At 32.5% G+C, this 12,274-nt stretch overlaps 1 protein-coding gene across 1 annotated transcript; it reads right to left on the bottom strand.

Moving 5' to 3' along the window:
• Positions 1-1,068: 1,068 nt before the first annotated feature.
• Positions 1,069-11,030, bottom strand: LOC135194100 (venom allergen 3-like). The gene is made up of 6 exons (XM_064218721.1): positions 10,949-11,030; positions 10,241-10,322; positions 5,287-5,368; positions 4,472-4,673; positions 1,644-1,710; positions 1,069-1,089 (listed from the first exon to the last, which is right to left on the bottom strand). Exons 1-6 carry the CDS (start codon positions 11,026-11,028, stop codon positions 1,069-1,071), a joined length of 534 nt encoding a protein of 177 aa, XP_064074791.1. The 5' UTR covers positions 11,029-11,030.
• Between the last annotated feature and the right edge of the window lie 1,244 nt (positions 11,031-12,274).

Genomic DNA, 12,274 nt, shown 5'->3' with positions numbered 1-12,274 from the left:
ACGTATATTTTACGAATTTTTTCATCAAACATTTCTCTTTCATTTGTATTCAATTCTATTTCTTTGATTTCGTGTTCTAATGAATCTAACAGTGACATTAATTTACGGTCGGCATCCACATTTACCGATTTTGCATCGTCAAACAAATTTAAGTTGTTGGTTAAATTAAAAACACTCTTGATATATTTTTGATTAGCATTGAAATAATTTCGAATTACATTTTGATTTTTAAATGCAGAAGGATTATTATAAGAACTAAAAGTTATAGGATCATGAGAAAGGTATCTACCAGATTCTGTATCAACAAATTTATTGCTATCTCTTTTCATGTCTAAATATTTAGATACTAATTTCTGTACTTCAGCAAAATCTTTTCTTGGTGCTACATCTTTCTTATTTACATTATTTATAAGTTTTTGATGTGTTATGGGATTAGTTTTTCGAATAGATAATTCGAAAGTTGGAGCTTTTGAAAATACACTCTGTTTTGACTTCTAAAATATAAATCATTATCATTTTTTTGTAATATAAGCGAACAAATGTTTAAATGAATATGGCCTGACAAATAATGAAGAAGGAGTCGAAAACTTATAATTTTCAATAATTAAAAGACTACTATACACGTGATTAATACTTGTCTATATTTGATCCATCAAGCTCGACTACCGGTAGAGCAGCTTTGAGGATTACGCTGCTAACATTTTTTTTTAAATGTGGATATAAGCCCAACGCTGGGACACTATACAATTATACCAGAGTAATTTATTTAGTAATAGCACTTACACGATTTGACCCAACCCTTGGCAATTGATGTGAATGAATTTCAGTTCGATGGTATTGTTTTCTCGATTCACTGTTTACATCAAAATATCGACTTTGAACATCACCGGGATATCTTTGTACAGGTATGCCGCTGTAATTAATTATTTAAATACATATATCGAAAAAAAAATTAAATATATGGTCGGCTTTAATTAATAAATATACCTTTTTCTTTGATCTAACGAAATTCTGTTTTTGTTGTTTGTTCTTTGCTGTAATTAAAAAAAGAAAAAGTTATATACTTGTCTAGGACAAGGACTCCTCATCCTGGGGCAAATAGGCCATTTGATACTTGAATACTTGATATTGGTAAGAAATATTAAACATCCCTTACATCAAAACAATGCGCCACCAACCTTGAGAGCTACATGTTATGTCCCTTGTGCCTACAGTTTCACTCACTCACACTTCAAATGGGTCCTCAACAATACTACGTATTGCTCTTTGACGGTAGAATATCTGATGAGTGGGGAGTATCCCAAGCAGACAAAGGCATACCACCAAGTAAATGTTATGTGGAGTTTCCCGCTTTTTCACTCATGATAAATATGTATAATAATTCTGTAATTTGACCCAGACGTCAGATATGATCAAATTAAATTAATTAAAAATCCATCGTCAAACGATAAGAGGGAGACAGGTACAAAGTTTAAAAAAAAAATACTCAAAATAGTATATTTGACATATGTTTCGGTAATAATTAATATTAGAATAATAATTTCTTTCTTTATTTTATTTTTTCTTTTAGGATCTAAAAATATTTAACGTAAACGGCACAGTTACAGTTTTATTATATAATAAGCTAAGTAAGCTGAACTTACCCTTTTCAAGGCGTCGTAACGATCGAATACTTCGTTCGTATTCATCAGGAGTGTAGCGTTGTTATGTCTGCGATGAAAATAAGAGGCTATATAAATATTCCCCATAAAGCACCGTTAATATAAAAGAAAAGTTTTGCTTACATAATACCTCGACTATATCAACAACCTTTAAAATTTGGGGGACCAAAACTAATATTAAATTAGAGACCTTTTTGGGCGTTGTCCAAAAAATTATTTCATTCAAAACTAGTATGTAACAAACAACAACTAGTAACTAACAACAATGAAATAACTGCTGCAGAAGGTCTACGGGCGGTCCGATTGAATGATAAACCTAATTTTTCAATAAAGGAAAATTTCTAAATGTTGAAAACAGCATCTTGGAATAAACTCCAAGTTTATTCCAACACATTGCTACAATGATGATTGACACTTGTAGTATTTCGTCTAACATTCTATCACCACAGCGACTAAAATTAATTATAAACACAAATCAAAAGTACCATGGCGCAAGAAACAAGGGTTACTTGTTCATCCAAATATCAATCATCATTTAAGGAAATTATATGTCACATATGTTGACTATCATTTATAATGTCAAAATACGCTAATACATACCCAAGATCTTGATACGCTTTTGGGGCGTCGTCTACTGTGAATATTGGTAAAACGACTACAGATGGCTTGCATCGACTACTTTCCTTGCATGTATAGGCTGTTCAATATAAAATAAATAATGAGACTTCCTTCGGTGGTAGACCAGCGGCTTTATGAACACAGTTAAAAAGATCGTTCAAAGCGAAGGTACTCCATTACCTTTTTATCAAATAAGGTCACATCGACCGGTCGTATAAAAACAAAATACTTTATCATTTAATATCTTAATAAGGTGTAAATTATACTTAACGACATTATTCTTATGGTTCACAAAATAATAGTTTATTCATAATGATCTATAAAATTTATGACATAAGCATTCTAAATTTAAAATTTAACTAAATTTAAAAATAACAAAACCAAATCGATCTGAAAAATTATAACATTCTTTTGTTATGTAATATTTAGTTGTCTACAAACACATAGACAAATATTTACTGATCTTAACTATTCCAGAAGTGAAGAAAATTGTTCACATCATATCATAAGTGTTAAGTAATACTTGATAGCCTTTTTGGGACGTGGCATTTTATTTATACTTACGCAGTTTTCTTGCACTTTCATAGCAAAGACAATCGTCATCTTCATCATAACCTACAGGACAACCACATTTCATAGTATAGCCTGGTTTCGTCGGTGGATCAGTGGTATAAACTTGATCTCCAGATTGGAGACGCGCTGAATAGTTGCAAACTATTTGAATCGACTGAAAGTTTGATGAAGTACGTCAAAACTAATTTCATATATTACTCTTAGTTTAGTGAACTTTTTTAAATTAATTCAATTTATTGGTATATTAACTTCTTAATGGAAATAATTGATTTTGTATTCAATTAAGAATTGCTAATTATATACTTTATACGTCTATATCTAAGATACATTTTTGCTTAACAAAATATTCTAATAAAAAATACTTAAAAACGTTTTCATACAACCAGCGCAAAAAGAGGGGTGTTTTAATTTTCATGTGTCTATCTGTTGCTTTGTGGTTCTTAACGAATAAACCGATTTTGATTTAGTTTTATACTGTGAAAAAATTGACTTGACTTGAATGTTTCAACTATGATTAAAATATTTTCAGCTGTTCGAAGATCATCAACTCTATTATATATAAACTGTCACACAAGCGCACCCAATCTCAATTATTAAGAGACAAAGAATTGAACTGCGACCAAAAACCAACTCATTATATTAATAACTTATTCGGGAGAAATTAAACGTGTCGAACGAGCCTCGCAGGATATGATGTCTAACATCTACACCTCACCTTGATTTAAACATTATATCCTCTCGGATAATGAGTTGGCACCATCTCACTTCCAACTCTAACATCAAACAGTGAAACCTACAAGCAAGCTTATCCCTGTTTCCTGTTAGACAATCCGTATTTACGAAATCAACACTCACGGACGGCACTATGGCGAGACGAAAGATGTTACACAACAAAATAATATATTATATAGGAATAAAAATAATTACGTTATAGTTCAATGCTGCATTGTTATCGTGATAGGCGTATTCTCTATAAGCGGATAAACCACAGCCAATATGAGTAACGTTACCATATATCAAATAAATAAACTGATTGCTTAGCTTCTTTGGTGATCTGTAATGTAACATTTTATAATAAATATACAATGAAACGCAAATAAATAAACTGATTGCCTAGCTTCTTTGGTGATCTGTAATGTAACATTTTATAATAAATATACAATGAAACGCATTAATGATATTTTATAATGTTTTAATTTAGGTTAATAATAATAATAATCCTTTATATTAGGTTAGTGTATTTGTTTTTTACAGACATTGCACCGTTACTATTTTTTCGAATTTCATATAATTTAAAATGTCAGTAGTACTGACTGTAATGTCAGTAATAATCTCTATGGCCCAATTGCAATAGAACACACATTTTCCGTAATAAATCCAAGATCGAGTATTTTTTATGGAATTGGGATTATTTGTCTCGATGTTTGAAGTATTGCCCATTCTGTTATTGTTCCATTTCCAATAGAGAAATAAATTGTAGTCGTATATAATTTTTTTAATATTACTAAACCCAATAAAATATCGTAATTCCTAGAGGTATTTACGTCTAACTATAACTGTCAGGTCTAGATTAAATTATCAAAGAATATTAATTTTTTTATTTATATTTGAATATTTACCGATCATCATTCAGTATTATATCTTCAGGCGTAATGTCTGCCCTCGTACCATACCAGGCCTTCAAAACTGCCGTTATAGCATATTTAACTTTATCCTGAGTGAGTGTTGATGAATTCAAATAATTCGACGAATGCAACGGCTGCCAATCGTCAATTGTGAATCGACTCATACCTAATGTTTGGCCGACTTTTGGAAATCTTTCTAATTAAACAAAAGAAAAATAAAATAGTAATACTTCATAGAAATATATGTGTCCATGACCTTGTTATCCTAGATAATGTATCTAGGATAACTAGAATAGGTTCCAACGCTGGGTAGGACCATTAAAAAGTTATTTAGTCAAGATTGCGTTGACACAAATACCCAATAACTGTGTTGACAGAAACATTTTTGACACTCCCATTGGTTCAGCTCCTGTTTTCTTTCCGTTCATATTAAATTACTGGCCCATCGGATTTTTAAAGTAAGGGATTAAATAATTCATTTGAGCCCTATAATATGTTCCACGCAATTGGCTAATCTGTATTGAGAATGGACGCGGTAACCTTTAGTGGTCAAAAGGATATCATCACTTATTTTCACGTTACGTTACATATTCGATGTGCCACCAACCATAAAAACAAAGATTTTATGTCCCTTGTGCTAGTAAGCACAAGGGACAGTAAATAAGCCAGTGTGGCTTCCACACTCTTCGCACCGGAACAATACTGCTTGGTGGTAATTATTCTTCATCATTGGGGCCTACGATTCAGTATTAAAACTTCAAAAACTACTGACGCTTTTATTATTAATGTAATTTAACTTTCTTACTTACTTGAATCTCTGCATAAATCACTCTTCAAAATACATTGGTTCGCCCAAACTTGGGCAAAAGTCGCCAGTTCTTCGTCCCAATTCTAAAAACATATAGTTTTGAGGTGAAATGGACACGAAAACTTTGACAATTTACCAGCCAAACTTAAGTGAAGCAGATTAGCTCTCAATAAGTGGGATACTAAGAGTCGTTTTTTCTTATTACTAAAATGTTTAATAAACGAAATTCCTCATCGAATGTTTACATTTGATTGCGCCTAAATTTCCCCACAGAACTAATTTCAAAGAAACTGAAGAATTTATGTTCTTAATGAATTTGAAATACTGTAATGAGAGAGATTAAGATTCTGATCTAAGAATTTGAGGTATTCTTTAACAAGTATTTTAATTTTTTAATCAGACGTTTTATAATCAAATCCTATACCAATTTTTCTTACTGATCGAGTGTATGACAGTCATGTCATCTTATTGGAAACAGGTACCAATCCTAGCAATAATATAGAAAGTTTGTGAGGAATGACCTTTGTTACATTTCACGGAAAAACTACAAATCGGATTTGGATAAAATTTGGAATAGAGATAGCTTATACTAACACCTGACCCTTCCCGGAAGACATTGTTACAATAAATACGCTTGAAAATTATTATTATTGTATGGTGCCATAACCTTTTCGAACGCATCAAATATATGAAAACCGGATTTAGCCAGATTTATCCGGTTTTTTAGAATCTTCATGTCCATAGCTTAGTAGGAATTTAGTACGATTCTGTCGCAACAATGCAACGGAGAAAACAGAATAAACAAATTGTCATCGCATCGTGAAACGAAAAGCGATAAATGGACGTATTATTTTAATGAGAAAACTGGTAACACCCCTGGACTCTTTTATGTACAAGACCACTAGAGTGAATAAGTTTAGCTTGTAATTCTGATTAATGATAGACATTCTGTAGTAGTTGAAAATCGCCTGGTGAATTAACTTACAATCTGCTAATTAAATTCCATTGTCTTTCAGTTTTAATTAAGACTTAAACATTGCATTTGCATTAAGTTTTTAATCATAGGATTAGTCCATTTTATGTCATCTTTTAAGAGTGCTTGTCAAAGGAATATACTTAAATAACTAGCTTATAATTTCTCAGGCCCGAGGATCTGAATTCACACATATTTAACATATATTCCATAAAAATCAATAAAAGTTTACTAACAGTATTTAAAACGGGATATTTACCATCTATACTAATATATAAAGCGGAAGAGTTTGTTTGTTTGTTTGTTTAAACGCGCTAATCTCAGGAACTACTGGTCCGATTTGAAAAATTCTTTTTTTGTTGAATAGTCCAATTATAGAGGAAGGCTTTAGGCTATATAACATTACGCTGCGACCAATAGGAACGCAGCGACAGTGAGAAATGTTGCAAAAACGGGGAAAATTATTCACATTTATGGACTTTCGATGCGTGCGCAGCATAAACGTTTTAAGTTACTCAAAAAATGTGTATGAAAGATATATTCCTCTTTTAATAATAAAAAAAAAGTCCGTGACACTATATGTCTATTTGTTAAGAGTGTGCTAGCAGGCGGGGCGCGGCGGCGGATGAGGGGGAGGCGGGTCAGCCCCGCCGCCGCGCTCGCCACTCTCACCCGCGGTGTAGTTCTGCGAAGTAGCAATGCACATAACGACTTAAAAAAATTAACATTCTTAATAGTTAAATTATTTATCAAAATTAGGTTTTGTTATCAGCTTATTTGCTCATTATTTTTTATCGTTTAAAATCGGTTACATTTAAATCATAATCTGCTGTAGTTTTAACTTACGATATAAGATAAAATTTCAATGAACATTCCTTCGTACTTTGCAAGTAAACAATTCAAACGTTTCACGGTATAAATAAGGTATAAACATTACATTACACACGTAAAAAAGTTCAAAATGGCGAGCGATACTTTCACCGATGCAGATTAATCATCACTGAGAAAATAAATTTTGCAAATAAGCAAATAGGTGAATATCGTTTAAAATGACTACATAAATAAATTAGTAGTTCAATATTTCAAGTAATTTCTATTACGTTCAAGCATATTCAACACGGTTGTACTATAATCACCTTATGAAATAATAACACCAAAGGAGAAACAATCTAAACTTCTTATTGTTCGGTTTGTTTATCTTATTACGTTTAAGTTAATATTGTTTGTTTTCAACCGACTTCAAAAAGGAGGAGGTTATCAATTCGTCTGTATTTTTTTTTATATGTCTGTTACCTCATAACTTTTCACTGGATTTTGATAATTTTTTTTTGTTTGAAAGGTAGTGCTTCCCGTGGGGCCCCATTTTAATTTTATCCTGTTACGATGATGGTATCCTTATGAAAACGATATAAGTCTTAAATGTGCATTATGTATGTGCGCGATAAATAGGTGAATAACTCAAAATTGTGCCAACCAATTTTAATGATTCTTTTTTTATTATAAAGGATATACTTCAAGGGTACTATGGTGAAAGTTTGGTAAGGTTCTGAGCATAGGATCCATGACAAAGTAACGGTACGGAAGGGAACGGAACAATTCTAAGGAGCACGTTAGCGATACTCGGCCGAATCTTTTAGAAACAAAAATTTTGACAAAAAAAAACCGACTTCAAAAGAGAAAAAAAATAATATGCTCTAAAAAGTAAAAAATAATTGCTTATTATTCTACAACTTAATAATCAAGTAACTTATTCTACTTACCAATATGTAGGTATGTTCTGTGTTTCCACGCATGGAGATAAGTATGTACCTACCCACTTTAAATCTAACTTAACACAAACCTATGAATAACAAACAATGATCACAATATTTTTTAGATTTATACTATGTAAAATGAAATTAAAAATATTTAGACTATTTAAAAGTCAGCAAAGTTATTACGATAATATATTATAGTTAAAATTATTGTTATTTTTGGAGGCGGTGTCAGCCAAGGTAGGTTTGTAAATATATGATATACTCTAAATTTGTAAATCTGGTCTATCGATAAATACACTTCTTGATGTTTTTTTAAACCCTATACGTACATAGTGGTCCTATATAATTCAAAATCAAAATTGAGTGTTTAAGCAAACATGTCTACCGTCAAGTATTACAATTCATGAACTTTTCTCCTAATCCAAGACAAAGAAAAGTCATTCAGATTTACTATTACATTTCCTGTTGAACGTTTTGTTTGTTTTGGCAGAGTATGAATTTTGTTTGTGATTTATTTATTTACAATTGACTTTTTCTTTTGTCTTACATCCAGATGTCGATACACCTGCATCGAATTGTTAACAAAAAAAATATTCGCAATCGGACACTATTGTACAATATTTCTTTTATGTTTAAGAAAAGGGTTGTCATAATTGACCGTATAACAATAAGCAATAAAAACACAGATGTTGGTAATTTATTTAGACAAACTTTACCGGTAATTTTAAGAGGAACTAGAGCAGACATTGTAAGGTCTTGCCTTAAAAGTTCACCGTTATGGACATTTGTCCATACCTTAAAACTATCTACGAATATGAGAGCACATTTGGGGGGAGGAAGTACAAATTTTCCTTCAAAGTTACTTTTAATAGGAGATGGAAAAGTACCTCATTCTGAAAATAAAATTGAAATTGATCGCGATTTAGGAGAAAAAGTGACTAGCATAGAGGATTTAATATCAAAAGTTTACCCTAATATCGTCGAAATAGAAAATAAAGATTACCAATGGATGTGTCAAAGGGCAATATTGGCGGCGAGAAATAGTAGCGTTGACGAAATTAACGACCTAATTTTAACCAAACTTCCAGGCGATATAACTACCTACCCATCTATTGATAATCTAATGGATCAAGAAGATGCTGTCCATTACCCACAAGAGTTTCTCAATTCTTTAAACCCGAGCGGCCTTCCACCACATTCCCTGAAGTTAAAAATAGGTGCTGCGATAATTTTACTCAGAAATCTTAAACCACCAAATTTATGTAACGGGACCCGCCTTCAAGTAAAATTCCTTCGCAATAACGTGATCGTTGCAACAGTTTTGACTGGTCCGGCAGTTGGTCAAACAGTGCTTATACATCGCATCCCAATGATTCCAAATTATTTACCTTTTAATTTTAAAAGAATTCAATTTCCCATTACGTTATCTTTTGCCGTAACCATTAATAAATCACAGGGCCAAACATTTAAACACGTAGGAATCGATTTACGTCAAGACGGCTTTTCACACGGCCAACTATATGTCGCGTTGTCAAGATCGGGTTGCGGGCAAAATCAGTATGTTCTTCTACCACAAGAAAATAAAACTAAAAATATAATCTACGCTAAAGTACTGTAAAACATATTATTAAATCTTATTGACGATTATAATAACAAAAACCAACGTGAGCAATCAAACGATAATCATGATAGTGTTTCCGACAACTACGCGAACGAAGTCGCGGGCACAGCTAGTGTTTTATATTTTTATTTGGTGGAGCTCGATATTTCGACATTATCCACGAATGTCTTGTTCACGAGACTGACGTTAAACGTCAGTCGAATATCGAGCTCCACCAAATAAAAGTATGAAACATGGTAAATATCCCGTTTTAAATACTGTTAGTAATAAAAATAACCATGTTAATTTAAAAACAATAAAAGTTTGATTTTCATACAAGTTTTTGTAGTTCAAAGCAATCTATCTATCTATATAATCTATTCTAATCTATACTAACATTATGAATGCGAAAGTAACTCTGTCTGTCGATTTCTCTTTCATGGTTAAAGCACTAAGCTGAATTTTATGAAGCATTTTGTATGCCTTTATAACACCTGACGACGATCCCTTTAAACGCAAGTGACACCGCAGTTGAAAAATAGTTCAGAATACTTTTTAAGGACGACTTAAAAGTGCCTACCTAAATAAAGCGTAATTATTTTGATTTCGATAGGAAATTACTTACCAATCTATAAATCCCGTAGCCTTTAGGTAAATTGATACCGTCTTTCCCTTTGGCAGTACCTGCGGCTACCTTACTCCGTATTCTGTGAAAAATATTAACATGGAACAAAAGTATAGCCTATATCGTATACGTCTGAATCATATTTAACAAAATTAGTAAAGATATTGATTACCACGAGATTTTTTTTACTTAAGTAAATAAAACGTACAACCACAATGAATAGAGTAGTCTCTCTCTCCCTCTCTCTCTACGCCAAGCATAAGCTTATGCTACAAAGTAAAGATTTAGGTTTATATTGCTATAATATATCAAAGCAGTGCCAATTACCTGTCGATTATATCTGGAATATCATTAAAATTCTCACACCCAGTATAAATTAAATTGTGCTCTATTATATGTATCACGACATACTATAACTTAAATTGCTGATTACTTGGATGGTTGATATATTCTATCTCACAAGAAGGACTCATATTTGTTTCTTCGAATACAGACAACATTTTTAATTCATCACGAATAATCATCAAACTTGGATAAGAAGGATGATTATGTCACACTAAATCGAATCACAGAGCCTCTATAAAAAAGTTTACTACAAACCAGTCATTTCCCATCCCACGACGAATTATTTAAATTATAGCTTATACCAAAACAGACAAAATTTACCATAAGTAAAATTAAAATAGTTAAAAGAAAATATTAAGTCACCTGTTAATGATATCGAGTATCATTTGAGCAAAATCTGGAGTTACCGAGACATCAGCTGCACCGCTACAAGTAGGACCCATTTTTTTTAACTATGAAAAAATATACATAGCACGAATTGATTACATCATTAAATAAACGTTAATAAAACGTTAATAAGTTTCATAGGGTCCTACTAAAACCTCCTTCAACTGAATTAATAAAGGAATAGTACTATTCTAGTACCTAATGTTTAAAGTCCTGATTCATATTTTACAATATAACTAATCTTACTTGGTGTGCAACCCCGTCTGGGTAGGTACCAGACACTCATCAGATATTCTACCGCCAAACAGCAGTACTCAGTATTGTTGTGTTCCGGTTTGAAGGGTGAGTGAGCCAGTGTAACTACATGCACAAGGGACGTAACATCTTAGTTCCCAACGTTGGTGGCGCATTGGTGATGTAAGAAATGGTTAATATTTCTTAAAACGTCATTGTCTATGGGCGGTGGTGACCACTTATTATCAGGTGGCCCATTTGCTCGTCCGCCTACCGATATCATAAAAAAAGCCTATCATAGGCTAACAAACAGCAATACTTAGAATAATTTTATTCCGATTTAAAGCAGTAACCAGGCCAGTAAGTAGGCCAGTGTAATTATAGGCACACGGTACATTACAACTTAGTTCCCAAGGTTGGTGACCAATTAATATTATGTGGTATTTTGGCAAGTCCACATGCATATATGACTGATTCATATAACTAAAACCATTGAATCTCATATCACAATTGTTAGATGTACCGTTCCTACTTATTTACCGGTCACTCTATTATCATGTCACCGGTGACTTTACAGGCTTTCTGGATGTAGCACCCAATCACCATTTCTTGAATCTTTAAAAAGCAATTCTTGGTATTGAAATTCTGGTTCGAAGTTTGAGTGAACTAGCACAAATACAGGCAAGGGCAACTTAGAGGGTTCAAAAAACGCTTGTCATTAAGTGTCATATTGACTTATCTGCTATCATAAAATTAAAATAAATTAAATATTTTTTTCTTAAAATAATTTACTTGGTAGGGCGTTGTGCGAGCCCGTCTAGATAGGACACCAACTCATAATTTATTCAAGCACAAGGTATATAACAAAATAATAAAAATGACGATGCAAGGTATACTTTAATTGTATATGAGCATTGACCACTTACCATAAGGTGGTAGCTTTGCAATTTCGTCTACCTATGACAAAATAACTGAAAATGTCCGAAATACGGCTAGCGCTGTGTGTTAGTGTGAGAGAGGAAGAGCCTGCCTACCGCTGCCATATGCGTAAGAAAAAGGGAAGCCAGA

Source organism: Vanessa tameamea, chromosome 24 (assembly GCF_037043105.1).
Source record: "Vanessa tameamea isolate UH-Manoa-2023 chromosome 24, ilVanTame1 primary haplotype, whole genome shotgun sequence".
Taxonomy (NCBI): Eukaryota; Metazoa; Arthropoda; class Insecta; order Lepidoptera; family Nymphalidae; genus Vanessa; species Vanessa tameamea.
The sequence above is the reverse complement of the archived record's forward strand: the minus strand, read 5'-3'. Positions and strand labels throughout refer to the sequence as shown.

Bases quoted from the DNA above. Each gene is read 5' to 3' on its own strand.
- LOC135194100 (XM_064218721.1), bottom strand. From the start codon at position 11,028: ATGGGTCCTACTTGTAGCGGTGCAGCTGATGTCTCGGTAACTCCAGAT. The intron at 10,323-10,948 runs GTGACTTAATAT...TATTTTTCACAG, and splicing joins ATACTCGATATCATTAACAG to AATACGGAGTAAGGTAGCCG. The intron at 4,674-5,286 runs GTAAGTAAGAAA...TTGTTTAATTAG, and splicing joins TGATTTATGCAGAGATTCAA to AAAGATTTCCAAAAGTCGGC.